This window comes from Scyliorhinus canicula, chromosome 5 (genome assembly GCF_902713615.1).
Source record: "Scyliorhinus canicula chromosome 5, sScyCan1.1, whole genome shotgun sequence".
Lineage (NCBI taxonomy): Eukaryota > Metazoa > Chordata > Chondrichthyes > Carcharhiniformes > Scyliorhinidae > Scyliorhinus > Scyliorhinus canicula.
The window spans coordinates 180,217,110-180,234,096 of record NC_052150.1 but is presented as its reverse complement, the minus strand read 5'-3'; the positions used below and the strand labels follow the sequence as shown (position 1 = coordinate 180,234,096).

Here is a 16,987-nt window from a genome sequence, read left to right as displayed (position 1 = left end):
GAATTGGACATTCTGAATTCTCCCTCAGTGTACTCCAGCAGGCACGAAAGTACAGCAACTAGGGGATTTTCACAGTAACTTAATGATAATCTTCATTGTCACAAGAAGGCTTACATTAACACTGCAATGAAGTAACTGGGGAAAGCCCCTCGTCAACACATTCCAGCACCAGTTCGGGTACACTGAGGGAAAATTCAGAATGTCCAAATTACCTAATAGCACGTCTTTCGGGACTCGTGGAAGAAAACCGGAGCACCCAGAGGAAATCCACACAGATCATGGGGAGAACATGCAGACTCCACACAGACAGTGACCCAAGCCGGGAATCGAACCTGGGACACTAGCGCTGTGAAGCCATAGTGCTAACCACTACCGTGCTGCCCATTTCTCATTGCAGTATTAATGTAAGCCTACTTGTGACACTAATAAAGATTATTATAGGTTATTATAAGCACCTAAAGTCTAACTCTAAGACAGTGTTCTTCAAACTTTTTTTCTGGGGACCCATTTTTACCAACCGGCCAACCTTCGGGACCCAACCTGGCCGACCTTCGCAACCCACGCCGGCCAACCCTCGCAACCCACCATTTTCTCTTACCGTTAATGCGAGAGGTGAGCCTGCTTGGTCTTTATGATCTCACTCCAATCAGGTTCACAGGAAGAGAGGGCTATGCGCAAGGATTCAGCCAGTTCCCTTGTGGCGTCTTCATCTTTGTGAGGACGGAAAATCCAACCTCGTACATGTAGGTCGTTGTGAAGGGCAAGAGCAACAAAATGCTCGTTTTACTCAGCTCTGGATACTCCTCAGAGATGCTACTCCAGAATGCTGACAGCCTCATTGACTTGTGCCGTGTTTTTAATATGCTGTCACAGCTGAGACGCAAAAGCTCAATTTCTTCTTTTGGAGTCAGCTGCAAGTTAAGAACTGATTCTGGGGTCTCAAACTCAACGGGATTTTTCACCCACCTCCCTTGCAATTTGAGGTTCAGTTCATTTAGAATTGAAAAGATGTCTGCAAGGTAAGACATTGCTAGCATCCAAACGAATCATCCAGAGGGGACAATTTCTCGAGGAGGAAAGCGTGAATTTCGTACCTCAGTTCGTAAACACTGAGTCGCATTCGACCCTTTGACAGCCAACGTACTTGTGTGTGGAACAATAAATGTGTGTGCTCACCCCCCATATCGGAACACAAGAGTGTCAAAAAGTCTGGTATTGAGTGGGCTGCGTTTAATGAAATTCACAACTTTCACTATTCCTTTCAACACCACTTCAAGATTGGATGGAATTCCTTTCGATGCTGGTGCCTCACAGTGAATAAAACAATGATTCCAAACAATGTCCTGACCAGCTGCCTCCTTAATCCTTACTATAACTCCGCTGTTTTTCCCAGTCATGTTGGCTGCTCCATCACTTGTGATTCCTCTGCAATTACCCCAGTCGAGCCCACACTTTCCAACCACAAAACCATTCAAACTTCAAAAATTTCTGCGCCAGTCTTGTGGGTTGCTGAAGTCAGGTAGCACAGCTAATCTTCAACAAATTCATTGTGCTAAACATACCTAACATATACTAGCAAGGTTGCACAACCTGAAATGTCTGTACTTTCATCCAGTTGTATTGAGAATGCCTGCGTTGATTTTAAATGAGAAATAAGCTGGGCTTCTAAATTCTCAGCAATATCAGAAATTCGGCGAGCCACTGTGCTATCACTAAGTGGGATGCATGTCACTTTTTCAACGAACCTCTCATCTATGACCGTACGAACTATATCTAATGCTGCAGGGAGAATTAATCTCTCTGCTATAGTGTGGGGCATTTTCTCTTTAGCTACACGGTAAGCTATCATGTAAGAGGCTAATTGTACTTTGTCGTTCAATGTAACATTTCTGCTGAGGACTTCAGCCGACGATTTAAGTTCTCGTTGCATTCTTTAAAAAAAATCAAGAGGTTGTCCTCGAACTCGCCATGTGAAATACCTTCAAAGTTTTGAGGGTTTTAAACTTGCATTTGCTAGTACTTCCCTGCATATAATGCACATGGGCCCTGCATAGAACACACAAGGGCCTTGCATCCTGATTTGCATTGGCACAATTAATAAATCCATATCTTAAAAAATCGTCTTTATACTGCTTTGTGCCTGATTTCAGCTTCTTACTAATGGGCTGTTTGCCAGAGGCCCTGGAGCTCACACCAGCACTGCTTTGTCCTGGTGTGAACCCTCCTGAACAGCTCACACCAACACTGCTTTGTCCTAAGAACATAAGAACATAAGAACTAGGAGCAGGAGTAGGCCATCTGGCCCCTCGAGCCTGCTCCGCCATTCAATTAGATCATGGCTGATCTTTTGTGGACTCAGCTCCACTTTCCGGCCCGAACACCATAACCCTTAATCCCTTTATTCTTCAAAAAACTATCTATCTTTACCTTAAAAACATGTAATGAAGGAGCCTCAACTGCTTCACTGGGCAAGGAATTCCATAGATTCACAACCCTTTGGGTGAAGAAGTTCCTCCTAAACTCAGTTCTAAATCTACTTCCCCTTATTTTGAGGCTATGCCCCCTAGTTCTGCTGTCACCCGCCAGTGGAAACAACCTGCCCGCATCTATCCTATCTATTCCCTTCATAATTTTAAATGTTTCTATAAGATCCCCTCTCATCCTTCTAAATTCCAACGAGTACAGTCCCAGTCTACTCAACCTCTCCTCATAATCCAACCCCTTCAGCTCTGGGATTAACCTAGTGAATCTCCTCTGCACACCCTCCAGCGCCAGTACGTCCTTTCTCAAGTAAGGAGACCAAAACTGAACACAATACTCCAGGTGTGGCCGCGCTAACACCTTATACAATTGCAACATAACCTCCCTAGTCTTAAACTCCATCCCTCTAGCAATGAAGGACAAAATTCCATTTGCCTTCTTAATCACCTGTTGCACTTGTAAACCAACCTTCTGTGACTCATGCACTAGCACACCCAAGTCTCTCTGAACAGCGGCATGCTTTAATATTTTATCGTTTAAATAATAATCCCGTTTGCTGTTATTCCTACCAAAATGGATAACCTCACATTTGTCAACATTGTATTCCATCTGCCAGACCCTAGCCCATTCACTTAACCTATCCAAATCCCTCTGCAGACTTCCAGTATCCTCTGCACTTTTCGCTTTACCACTCATCTTAGTGTCATCTGCAAACTTGGACACATTGCCCTTGGTCCCCAACTCCAAATCATCAATGTAAATTGTGAACAATTGTGGGCCCAACACGGATCCCTGAGGGACACCACTAGCTACTGATTGCCAACCAGAGAAACACCCATTTATCCCAACTCTTTGCTTTCTATTAATTAACCAATCCTCTATCCATGCTACTACTTTTCCCTTAATGCCATGCATCTTTATCTTATGCAGCAACCTTTTGTGTGGCACCTTGTCAAAGGCTTTCTGGAAATCCAGATATACCACATCCATCGGCTCCCCGTTATCTACTGCACTGGTAATGTCCTCAAAAAATTCCACTAAATTAGTTAGGCATTACCTGCCTTTAACGAACCCATGCTGCGTCTGCCCAATGGGACAATTTCTATCCAGATGCCTCGCAATTTCTTCCTTGATGATAGATTCCAGCATCTTCCCTATTACCGAAGTTAAACTCACTGGCCTATAATTTCCTGCTTTCTGCCTACCTCCTTTTTTAAACAGTGGCGTCACGTTTGCTAATTTCCAATCCACCGGGACCACCCCAGAGTCTAGTGAATTTCGGTAAATTATCACTAGTGCTGCTGTGGATTCTCCTGAGCTACTCTCTTCAGCAGTTTTGGTTGTGAGATCCTGGCCTGTTTGTGCCTCCAGTCCTCTCTTCATCATAACAAAACGATCCATTTTAAATGTTACTGTCCTGTTGCTTGTTTGCTGCTAACAAAATGGAGGAATCACAATCGTGCCCAAAGACTCCGATGTTCGGGGGGGGGGGGGGGGGGGGTAACCTGCCCGGGGGGGGGGGGGGGGGGGGGGGGGGGGGGGGGTGCGTAACCTGCCTTCTGCCTCCCATTAGGCAGGAAGATCAGATTTTTAAAATCTGTGTCTCTGCAGCAGCCGGCTTTTAATAACGCCATGGGCAGCACGGTGGCACAGTGGATAGCACTACTGCATCACGGCGCCGAGGTCCCAGGTTCAATCCCGGCTCTGGGTCACTGTTGTGCGGAGTTTGCACATTCTCCCAGTGTTTGCGTGGGTTTCGCCCCCACAACCCAAAGATGTGCAGGATAGGTGGATTGGCCATGCTAAATTGCCCCTTAATGGAAAAAAAATTAATTGGGTACTTCTAATAACGCGGGCTGCAAGCGGCCTTCAAAATGGCTGCCGGCTGCAAGAGGCCTTTAAAACCGCCACGAACATTTTTTTTTTTAAAAACGGCCGTATTGCGCATGTGCGCCCGATCATTGGTGCGCATGCGCAAAACTATACAGTTTTGCGCATGCACACCAATGATCGGGCACACATGCGCAATGCGGACGATTTTTATAAATATGTTTGCAGCCATTTTGAAGGCCACTTGCAGTCGGCATTATTAAAAGCCGGCTTCTGCGGCTCATTCGCACGATCGGGAGCGACATGAAGGATGGCTCCGCGACCATCCCGACACCCACCCGCGACCCACCTGCAGGTCGCGCCCCCGAGTTTGAAGAACACTGCTTTAAGAAACTTCGACTAATATTGTTTGAATTTCAGCCACTGTATGGCCTCTAAATCTGTGGATATGAATTTTGGTTAACTAGGGAGGCTATTCTGTACTTTGGACCTGTAATTATTCTGGAACTGATTCAGAACCGCATTCTTGCGGCAAAAAGATAGAACATCAATTCACTACACAAGGCAGATTCAATTAAAAACATGCACAACAGGATTCTATGAAGGAAAAGGAAATGGAATGCCGAAGTTTGGTGTGTGTCTTAAAAATATTTCAGGACAGACAGCAAAGCGTAAAGCTATGGTCACGGATGCTAAGGCAGATATTACAATTAACTTTAAATGGCAAATGTTCAGTGCTTCCTACTAAAAGGATTTCACATAAAAAACTATATCATAAAAGACAATGGCATTTTCAACTAAATAACAGGAGAAATGATCAAATATTTTGCCTTATTCGAGTTCCGAAATATTCTAACAAAAGGAAATCAAAAATAAAGTATTTGTTGGTAAGGAACAATCCACTAAGTGCCCCTACTCAAGTTATACCAGAAATTATTTAAACTGAACACGCACTCATTCATGGGATGCGGGCATGATCCCATAACAACTGGGAAAAGCAAGGGACCGAATACAAAGTCCTTTAGATTTCCACTGAAGCAGCTTTCTAGTCACGACACTGTTGACCACTGTCCTTTCCTTTCCATCAATGTCAACTAGCCTTTAGTTTTCTAACCCGTCTGCCATGTGGAATCTTGTCAAACGCCTTGCTAAAATCCATGTGGGCAACATCAAACCTGCTAGCCTCATATCTATTCTCCATATTTCCTCAAACAAATGCAATCAAGTTAGACACGACAATACCCAAGCAAATCCATGCTAACTGTCCTTGTGTTATGGGCCAGGGTTTAGAGAACCCCAAAGTGTATCATGGAGTTCACCTGACCCACAACTTTTAATAGATTGTGGAATGGGGAGCACACGGCCCACTCTATAGGTGTGGTACAGCAGAAATGGAAAAGTATTTTTTAAAGCAAAACAATTTTTTTTCTATGAACTCAAGTTGACCTTTTTAAAACATAGAGTGAACATCTTAGCAACCATTAATTCAAATACAACCCCCAAAGACTACAACACTAAGTAAACCTTGAAGCTTTCCTTTTTAACATCCATACGACTTCAAAACAAAAGTTTTATTAGAAGCACATCAGGTTAAAGTCACTACTGAAAACATTTCTAATTCTGAATTCACCAAATGGTCAAGAGATAGTCTTTTGATGGTGGAGAGAACAGCAGTACACCTGCTTGGTCTGGCTTCAGCTCCAACACAGAAAACAAAACTAAAACACACCCTGCAGCCTGCACAAAAACAAAAGTAAAAAGCTAACAGACAGCCCAGCTCCACCCACTCTGACATCACTGCAGTGGTAAACACCTATTTCTTGAAGGTACTCTCACTACAGATATTTATATACACACCCATTTATTAAAGGCACTCTCACATGACACTTGATTAAACCATGCCCATCTAAATGACTAAACCATGCCCATCTAAATGACAATATATACTGTACCTCAATCATGCTCCTCCAGAGGAGGTTGGGCCAATGCTTTGCCCAAACATAACTTTTTGCTTAAGATTGGTGTCCAATTTGTCTGGCTATACAGCCCAAGGTCCCAATTGTTCTTTTTAATAGTGCCACTCTGCTGATGCCTTCAGTGATATATCCACCAGGACTTTCAAATCTCTCTCATGCATTGAGAATTACCATTACTGATCCTGTTCCAATCTCAATATTTTGCATTTGTCCCTGTGGTACCTATTATTTGTCAACTCATTGTTATGAACTGAGTGAAAAGGTAAACCATTGTAACTACTGGATTACTCAACATTTAAAATCATATTTCAACACCAATTAGTTTGGTTTTAAAGTATGGGTTTATGTCCTGTGTGATAACAACGACTCCCACAGCTCCAGTCTCAATTAACAAATGGAATTAATTACCATTTAAAATCTTTATCTACTGTTTAATTAAGTTTTTGAAATATTAATTATTTCTGGATTTGAACATTTCTGGATTACATATTGAACAGAAACTGACAAATTTACATGGATTATAGCACTTTTCATGATTAATGCTTCACTTACACTTTTCTGCAACACTCACTGTTGCAATGCAAAGAAGTACAGCAGATGATCAGTGCAAAATAAGTTCTGACAAATAAATAGAATATGTCACCAAATAATAAGTTTTGGAGGTTGATTGAGAAATAAACATTTTCTGTGCCACCAAGAAAACTCTGCATTCTTTGAATAATGTAATTGAATCTTTTATGTACATCTGTGAGAGGAGACAGGACCTTGGTTTAACGACTCATCCAAGAGGCATCGCCCCCGGCAATTCAACTTTCCCTCATGATACTGAAGAAATCAGCCTTGATTATCTGATCAATCTCCAGAGGGAGGCTTAAGCAACCTAACACAGAGCAAGAATAGGATCACTGAGACAAGACTGACGCAAACTAAAACAAACAAGTTGCATTATACAAAGACTGAAATATTTAAAATTATCTGGTAGATGTACATTTAGGGAAAAAACATTGGGGTTATTCATGATGCATCGAGGTTGGTCATGGAGAGATGGAGTAAGAATGATCTTTTGTCATCTCTGAATTTCTCTGCACTATTTAATTAGATAAAATTTACAGCACAGAAACAGGCCATTCGGTCCAATGGGTGTGTGACTGTTTATGCTCTGCACAAACCTCCTCTGATCAGGTAACTGTATTAGCATGATCTTATATTCCTTTTTAACTTCTCATTAAATGGATCTATGCTGTTTACTTCAAAAATTCCATTTGGTAGCAATCTCACATCAATCTCATTAGTCTCTTACATAGGAGTTACGAACAAATCCAATTTTTCTTTTTAAATTGGAAGAAAATACTTTATGCAGTGACTGACGAGATATTTTTTAATTCACTCATGGGATGCTGGCACCAGTAGAACAGTATTTGTTGCCCATCCCTAATTGCCCTTGAAAAGGTGGTGGCAATTAGGGATTGATGATGAATGCTGGTCCAGCCAGTCGCACTCGTATCCAAAAAATGAATAAAACTCCTGGGTCAATGCATGAAGTATTTTCTCCTGATCTTTAAAATTGTATTATTTAGTGACTCTCATATTATCATTAGTTTTGGACTATCCCCATGTGGAAACATTTTTCCCCCCATGTCTACCGCATCAAAACCCTTAATTAATTTTAAAGGTGACTCCTTAGACTTCTGTCTTTTAAAAAGAAACTATTTAGTTTAAAACTATTCAGTTTTTTCCAGTCTTTTTCAGTTTTGGTATCAGCCTCGGAAATATTTCTGCACCCTCTCCGATGCCTCTATGTGCTTTTTGTAATATGGATATCACAACTGGGCACAGTACTCTTGTGCGGATTTTCTAAGGTTCTATACAAGTTGGTTTTTTAAAATTTGGATTACCCAGTTAGTTTTTTCCAATTAAGGGGCAATTTAGCATGGCCAATCCACTTAACCTTGCACATCTTTGGTCGGGGGGGGGGGGGGGGGGGGCCCATGCAGACTCGGGGAGAATGTGCAAACTCCACAAAGCCGGGATTGAACCTGGGTCCTCAGCGCGGTAGACAGCAGTGCTAGCCACTGCCCCACATGTCGCCCAACACAAGTTAAACATAACTTCTCTGCTTTTGAATTATATCCTTCAAGAAATAAAGCCTCAAGCTTTGGAGCAAATGTAAAATTATGTTCCTGCAGGACAGGGTACTCTACCAAAGATACCTCATCCAAATAAGTTCAAGGAGAAGCCAAATTATAAATGAGGGATAAACAGAACACATCGCCAAGTCTATAGTAATTAACAGTGACCAGAACTCACTTAAAATTGTAAAGTGCCTCCTCCCACCAGTTTCTCACGTGACACCACAAACGATATTACATGACTTGACCTGACATGCAGCATGACATGAGTAATTTATATCATCGAATTACAGCGCATTAATCAGGGCTCACTGCATAAATAAACCGGCTGAGCAAAGAAGGAAGTGGTTCTTTACATCCTGAGAGAAATTCGTAACAGACCAATCCTCTCAGATAGATGCTGTTGAAACAAACACCGCCCCGCCCCAATAATATGAAGAAAATGCTTTCACCGTTTTTCGGTAAACTCTGAATAACACTGACAGCAGCTTCAAATCTTCGCTCGTGAATGGATTTAATATCCGCCATCTTTTGCAGACGAAGGGGTCCAAACCTTAAGGTTTTTTTTACCTCACCCCCAACTCCCAACTTTGACTTTCAATGAAACAAAACAAACGAATTATAAACAGACTAGGCCCATGCCAGTTTGCGCAACGAAGCGGAAAGCAGAGGCTGGGCAAAGCTGTGAGGGTTTAATCCGGTGGTCGTTGTGGTGGGGGGACAGCTGTCAGCCTGTCAGTGCCAATTGGCAGCAGTGGTCATGGTCCCAAATGCTGTCTCTGAAGCACCTTTAGGTCGCGTACTGTAATCCACAGGAAAATGTCTGGGACCGCTCACATCATCGTCCCAGACCGAGGGCGCGCGCTGCAGCCTGGGAGTTGTAGTTCCAGGTGGCGGCCTCAAAACCGGCGCTGTCGGGCAGGATGACTCCAGATCCCGGCAGGCGTCGCACGGGCAACTTCAACTCCAGCTGCCAAGTGGTCATTAAGCTCTGCAGCAACTAGTTTGTGTGATTTGTTTTTGAAGCAGGGTCTCTATCGAAACAACAAATAGATTCACGTCTTTAAAAAAACTCTCAGAATTAAATGTTTACACCAAGGTTGTAATTTTCCTCTTCTAAATTAAACAAAATTATACGTTTATTACGGTCAACTTGGTGCAAAACAAAACAAGAGGCAAGGATCTGCTCCATCATAATCATTCTAATAGCATAACTCTTCCAACCATAACATCTAAAGGATATAACTCCTACGCGATAATAAGATTTTAAAAATAAACATAATTGAATAATATATACTTTTTATTTCTTCAAGGGATGTGAGTATCACCGATGGCGAGCATTTAATACCCATCCCTAAGTGCCTTCTGGACTTTAGCGAGATTCCTCCCACCGCCATGTGTTACAAGCTGGAATCAAAGCTTTTCTCCAGTCTTAAGGGATTTAGCCCCTACTTGTTATGCAAACTGACTGGCAAAAAGTTAAATCGTGGGACAAATGTGATAATATCATAAGTTATAAGTTCATAAGATATTGGAGCAGAATTAGGTCATTTGGCCCATCGAGTCTGCTCCGCCATTCAATCATGGCTGATCTCATCCTGGCCATAACTCCACTGTCCGCCCGGTCTCTATAACCGTTCAAGAACCCCTCTAAAACAAGATGTCACAACATAGGGGCTGGTTTAGCATAGTGGGCTAAACAACTGGCTTGTAATGCAGAACAAGGCCAGCAGCGCGGGTTCAATTCCCATACAGACCTCCCCAAACAGGCACTGGAATGTGGCGACTAGGGCTTTTCACAGTAACTTAATTGAAGCCTACTTGTGACAATAAGCAATTATTATCATTATTAGGTTGAGAGACAGTAGATTTAGAATTTGATTGGATTGGATTTTGTTTATTGTCACATGTACCAAGGTACAGTGAAAAGTATTTTTCTGCGAGCAGCTTAACAGATCATTAAGTGCATGAAAAGGAAAGGAAATAAAAGAAAATGCATAACAGGGCAAAACAAGGTACACAATGTAACTACATAACACCAGCATCGGGTGAAGCATACAGAGGTGTAGTATTAATGAGGTCAGTCCATAAGAAGGTCATTTAGGTAACAGCGGGGAAGAAGCTGTTTTTGAGTCTGTTCATGCGTGTTCTCAGATTTTTGTATCTCCTGCCCGATGGAAGAAGTTGGAAAAGTGAGTAAGTCGGGTAGGAGGAATCTTTGGTTATGCTGCCCGCTTTCCCCAGGCAGCTGGAGGTGCAGATGGAGTCAATGGATGGGAGGCAGCTTTGTCTGATGGACTGGGCTGTGTTCACGACTCTGTAGTTTCTTACAGTCTTGGGCCAAGCAGTTGCCATACCAGGCTGTGAAGCAGCCAGATAGGATGGTTTCTCTGGTGCATCTGTAAAAGTACTCAGAACTGAGTGAGAGAACTGAGGAAAAGTAAAAGAACTGAGATGAGAAATGACACCCCTGCTCTTCTAATCTATGCCACAAAAGCCAAGTATTCTGTGTGCCTTAATTACCCTATTCATCTGTCCTGCCTTCAGGGATCTGTGGACCAGCACCCAAAGATCCCTCTGTCCCTCTGAGCTTCCTAGAGTCATACCATTCATCGAGTACTCCCTTGGTTGGGGGGTGGTTTAGCACACTGGGCTAAATCAGCGATTTTCATTAATTTTATTCATATTAATTAACAAGAGGACGAGGTTTACGGAAGCCAAGACAGTTATGGACCCGGGGGACGGTACGTCATGGTCAGCGTGTCCTGGAATGGGCACCGTTCGTACTGCTAAATGTGTTCGCTCCCAACTGGGACGACACAGAATTCATAAAGAAGACCATGGCAGAAATCCCCAACCTTGACACACACTGACTGATCATGGGGGACGACTTCAACTGTGTACAGGACCCACTGACCGACCGATCAAACCCCAGATCAGGGAAAAAGACAGGCATAGCTAGGGAACTAGGAGCATTTGAAAAATGAAAATGGCTTATTCTCACGAGTAGGCTTCAATGAAGTTACTATGAAAAACCCCTAGTCGCCACATTCAGGCACCTGTTCAGGGAGGCTGATACGGGAATTGAACCGTGCTGCTGGCCTGCCTTGGTCTGCTTTAAAAGCCAACGATTTAGCCCAGTGTGCTAAAACCAGCCCATATTTATGGAGCAGATGGGGGCGGTGGACCCATGGAGGTTCCTGCACCCGGAAGAGAAGGAATTTTCATACTTCTCACAAGTACACAAGGTGTACACCCGTATCGACTTCTTTGCAGTGGGGAAATTGGTGCTTCCAGGGATCACGGGAACGGAGTACTCCGCAATCGTTATCTCTGACCACGCTCCACACTATATGGATATGAGGTTGGAGACAGGCCGGGCCCAGCACCCAACATGGAGGCTGGACACGGACCTCCTGGCCGACAAGGCCTTCTGTCAAAAAACATTGGTAACAACCAAAATGGGGAGGTCTCACCCTCCACGTTCTGGGAGGCACTGAAGGCCGTGATAAGAGGAGAGATCATAGCCTACAAGGCAAGCAGAGATAGGGAAGAGAGGGTGGCCAGGCAATAACTGGTGGACTCCATCCTGGAAGTCGACAGAAAATACTCCGAGGCCCCGACTGTAGAGCTCCTGGTGGAGAGAAAAAAGCTGCAAATGGACTTTAACCTGCTTTCCACTAGGAAAGCAGTTTACCAACTCCACCAACACAGGGGACTTTCTACGAACACGGAGACAAGGCTGGCCGCCTATTGGCTCACCAGCTGAGAAAGTAGGCAACCACAAGGGAAATAGCGCAGGTAAAGGATAGCAGAGGCAGACTGGTAACAGACCCAAAGAAGGTCAATCGGGCATTTGAGACCTTCTACCGGGTTCTGAATGCCTCCGAGCCCCCCAACGGGGGCGTGGGGGTGAAATAGTTCCTAGACAGACTGGAACTACCAGTTGTGGGGGAAGACAGACGGGGGAGCTGGAAGCACTAATTGACCTGGGAGAAATCATGGAGAGCATCAGCTCCATGCAGGTGGGGAAGGCACCGGGACCTGACGGGTTCCTGGCAGACTTCTACAAAAAATTTGCACCAGTTCTGGCCCCACACTTAAGGGACATATTCGCTGGCAAGGGGCACCCTTGCTCCATGCTAGCGCGGGCCACAATTCCACTGATAACCAAAAAAGATAAAGACCTGACTGAGTGTGGATCATACAGACCCATTTCACTGCTAAACGCGGATGCGAAAATATTCGCAAAGGTCCTGGCCAAAAGGCCGGAGGGCTGTGCAGCAGAGGTGGTTGCAGAGGACCAAACGGGCTTTGTCAAGTGTAGGCAGCTCACAGCGAACATCAGATGCCTGATGAATGTAATAATGACCCCCTCCAGAGAGAGAACACCAGTAGTGATCGTCTCCCCGGACGCAGAAAAGGCCTTCGACAGTCGAATGGAAATACCTCCTCGAGGTACTGGAACAGTTTCGGCTCAGGGTTCACCGCCTGGGTGAGGCTCCTGTACAACGCTCCCAAAGCGAGCGTCCGAACTAACACCACCAGCTCTGAATACTTCCAGCTGCAGAGAGGAACAAGACAGGGCTATCCCCTGTCCCCACTCTTGTTTGCTCTCGCGATCGAACCCCTGACGATAGCCCTGCGGGACGCGAAAAGCTGGAAGGGAATCCGGAGAGGAGCACAGAGTCTCACTTTCTGCAGGTGATCTGCTCCTCCATGTCTCAAAGCCACAGGAGGAACTGAAGGCAACACTGCACATACTGAAAGAGTTTAGAACCTTCTCGGGCTACAAACCTAACCTGGGCAAAAGCGAGGCATTCCCAGTGAACCCAAAAGGGGGAGGGAGAGAGCTCGAGGGGCTCCCGTTCAAAACAGCCCAGAACAGATTCCACTACTTGGGATCCAGATAGCCAGAGACTGGACACAGATCCACGAGTGGAACCTGACCAGCCTAGTGGAGGAAGTAAGAAGAGACCTTCAAAGGCTGGACTCACTCCCACTCTCCTTGGCGGGAAGAGTGCAGACGATCAAGATGAACGTACTGCCAATCTTCCTCTTCCTGTTTAGATCCATTCCGATCTTCATCCCCACGGCCTTTTTCCAAAATATAGACAGTCTAATCATGGCGTATGTGTGGGGGAGGTAAGAACCCGAGAATTCCCAAACAGACACTGCAAAGAAGAAAATCAAAGGGGGCTTGGCCTTACCAAACCTACAATACTACCACTGGGCAGCAGCGGCAGAAAGAGTGAGGGGATGGGTACAAGAACACAACACAGTTTGGGTACAAATGGAGGAGGCATCTGCAAAGGAACGACCCTCCGGGCCCTGGCCACAGCAGCACTCCCAGCCTCCTCAACAAGATACACAACGAGCCCGGTGGTAGCGGCCACACTGAGAACGTGGACCCAGCTGAGACAACACTTCAGAATAACCAAAATATCCCTCATGGCTCCCATATGCAGCAATCACAGATTCCCCCCAGCCATGCTGGATACCACCTTCAAAAGATGGAGGTGGGACGGGGGCACATTGACAGTCGGGGACTTCTGCGTAAGGCACAGGCTGGCGACACTAGACGAACTGACGAGGAAGTGGAGGCTAGCAAAAGGACAGGAAATGAGACACCTCCAAATAAAACGCTTCCTCCGCAAAGAGACAGTAGGCCACCCCGGGGACCCAGAAACCATACTACGAGAGGACCTGATAGGCACAAGCAACGAGAAGTGGGGGCTATGTGGGTAAATATATGGACAGCTATTGGACCGAGCCCGGACTCCACTGGACGAGACCAGACGAAAATGGGAGGACGAACTGGCGACAGAGGTAGGATGGGGACTCTGGAGCGAAGCACTGAGCAGGGTGAGCTCCACCTCCTCCTGCGCAAGGCTAAGCCTAATGCAACTCAAAGTGGTGCACAGTGCGCACCTGACCAGAACCCGAATGAGCAGGTTCTTCCCGGAGGTGGGGGACAAATGTGAACGGTGTCAGAGGGACCTGGCCAAACACACAACACGTGTTTTGGGCTTGCCCCAAGCTTGCTGGGTTCCGGACAGCCTTCTCTGAGGCAATGTCCAAGGTTGTGGGGGTGAGGATGAAGCAATGCCCAATAGTGGTAATCTTTGGGGCATCGGAGCAGCCAGAGTTACACATGGGGATTTCGCTTCCCTAATCGCACGCCGGAGAATCCTGCTCGGCTGGCGATCGGCAGCACCACCCAAAGCTGCAGACTGGCTCGCTGACCTCTTGGAATTTCTCCATCTGGAGAAGATTCAGTACGGCATCCGAGGGTCAGAGGAAGGCTTCCTGGATACTTGGGGGAGTTTGTCAGTCTGTTCCAAAACCTGTTTGAGGCCAGCAACGAGGAGTACAACGGGGAAGGTGGAGGAACCATGGACCGATCCAGAGGGCAACAAAATGCACTTAGTGTCAGTTGAACGAAGGACAAACTAAATCTCTCTGTATAATAAAGGAAATTAGCACGGGCGAGAAAAATGTGATGTATATATACACAATTGTTTATAAATATGGGAAATGCCAATAAAACGATATTTTAAAAAAATAATCATTTTGTAGATCTCTATCAGGTCGCCCCTCAACCTCCGTCGTTCCACTGAAAACAAACCGAGTTTATTCAACCTCTCATCATAGCTAACCTGTTCCTAGGTTATGTATTTTGGAGAGGAGAAACTCGGGGCCGAGTGAATCTTAGGAACCAGTTTTGGAGGAAGTCAGTTCAATAGGGTAACATGCAACCTCTGGGTTGGTCAGGGACAGTGTTCTTTCTGATAAGTCAGTGATTGGTTCCTGCATGATGCTCTCTGAGAAAGCTTGGCAGAAGTATTTAGACCTTTGAAGTAAAGGGACAGTCTCTCGCTGCTGAAGTTTGAGAGCCTGGTTTGGCCGGTCGCAGCCATTGGGCACTTCTTCCCGCGATCAGGAACGCTGCGACCGATGGCCCCGCGACCTTCCCGGCACCCGCCCACGAACCACCCACAGGTCGTGACCCTGACTTTGAAAATGACTGCTCGAGGCTCTCAAAGGAAGAGGAGCTCCCCTTCTCTGCTGCCTGTTGCTTGCTGTCTTTATGCATCTGCAGTGAAGAAAATGAAAATGAAAATCGCTTATTGTCACGAGTAGGCTTCAATGAAGTTACTGTGAAAAGCCCCTAGTCGCCACATTCCGGCACCTGTTCAGGGAGGCTGGTACGGGAAGATCATTACAAGCTGAAGGAAAAGGAAGTACCCAACTGAAGGCTTAATCTTCAGGAAGACAGTAACTAGAAGTCTTCCCAGTGCATCAAAGATCCTTTATCCTTTTATTTTTCTTAATATTCTCTTCCCCTCCCAACCACCTTTTTCCCTATGTTGTTTAACTGTGTGTGAAGAGAGTGGGAATAGTTAGAAAGAAAGTGGGGGTGGAGTTAGAAAGGAATATTAAATAGTCATTTTTTTTGCCTACTTAATTATAATATTGTACATAATGAAAGATTATTTGTGTTAAGGTTACAAACCTGGTGATTGATTACAATTTATTGGGTTTAGCCAAGGTCCCCAGGTATTTTAAAATAACATCTAATTTAACTTTTGTTGCAATTCAGGATTAAGTGGACCTGGAATTGGCCTTGCACTAGCCCAGGGTGTTGTGACAACATGTTTATTTATTTATTTTTTAAATTTGGAGTACCCAATTCATTTTTTCCAATTAAGGGGCAATTTAGCGTGGCCAATCCACATCTTTTTGGTTGTGGGGGAACAACATGTTTATTAAGTTCACAGGTAAATCATACTTTCTTACATATTCCATATGGTGGAGTTTTGAATGTTTCTTACCTTTTTACTTCTGTGTTTGTGTTCACATCATCCATTTTAAGGCCAAAAGTGTTTTTTAAAAACAGCTTTCTCTGGTTTGAAACCAGCTTTAAAGATTGGTTTTCAGTCCATATAGAGTTTATCAACGGAAATGAACAATATTCTGGATTGCCTTCCATTCCCTTAATAATCTTATAAAGCACTTTAAGATATTATGCATGAAGTGAAAGACCAAATGAATTATTTTGGGGGATTTTGGTTGAGAACACAGTTTTCACTGAAAACTCCCTGCTTTATAAAAATACAATGGAACCTTCTGCTTTCTTCTAACTAGAAAAATGGGACTTGCATTAATGTCTCAACCAAAAGATGGCATATTTCTCATAGAGCACTCTCTCGGTACTGAAGTGAAATATCAGATTATAATAAACTCAGCCTTTCAGGCAGTACGCCCTTGCATTTGAATGGATCATAACCCAGACGGTTACAATTCCTCTTCATATTAATAATCCTACAAACTGTGTTTTGATATTATTTCGTACCATCATGAATTTATTGTCAATTTGTACAATAGGAAAGAAAACTACTTATATAGGTCATGAATTTTGAAACTTATTTGTAAAGTAACTTTGAAATTAATGTAAAGGAAAAGGAGCCATTAATTTAATTCCATTCTAACACCATGCTGTCCATCAACCTATTGCCTGCATTTAAAATATGTTTTAAAATTCTCATAACTTCAAATTGCAGTTGAGAT

At 44.4% G+C, this 16,987-nt stretch overlaps 1 protein-coding gene across 5 annotated transcripts in view; it reads right to left on the bottom strand.

Annotated features, from left to right (window-relative positions):
* acbd5a (acyl-CoA binding domain containing 5a) overlaps nt 1-9,282 on the bottom strand; it is a 185,278-nt gene extending 175,996 nt beyond the window's left edge. For 3 of the 5 annotated variants that reach the window (XM_038798182.1, XM_038798184.1, XM_038798186.1), the window contains exon 1: nt 8,869-9,282. In XM_038798182.1, coding sequence (XP_038654110.1) covers nt 8,869-8,944 — 76 coding nt within the window. In that variant the 5' untranslated portion in view covers nt 8,945-9,282. The remainder of the gene's footprint in view (nt 1-8,868) is intronic. The other 2 variants (XM_038798183.1, XM_038798185.1) reach the window with 1 other exon arrangement.
* Between the last annotated feature and the right edge of the window lie 7,705 nt (nt 9,283-16,987).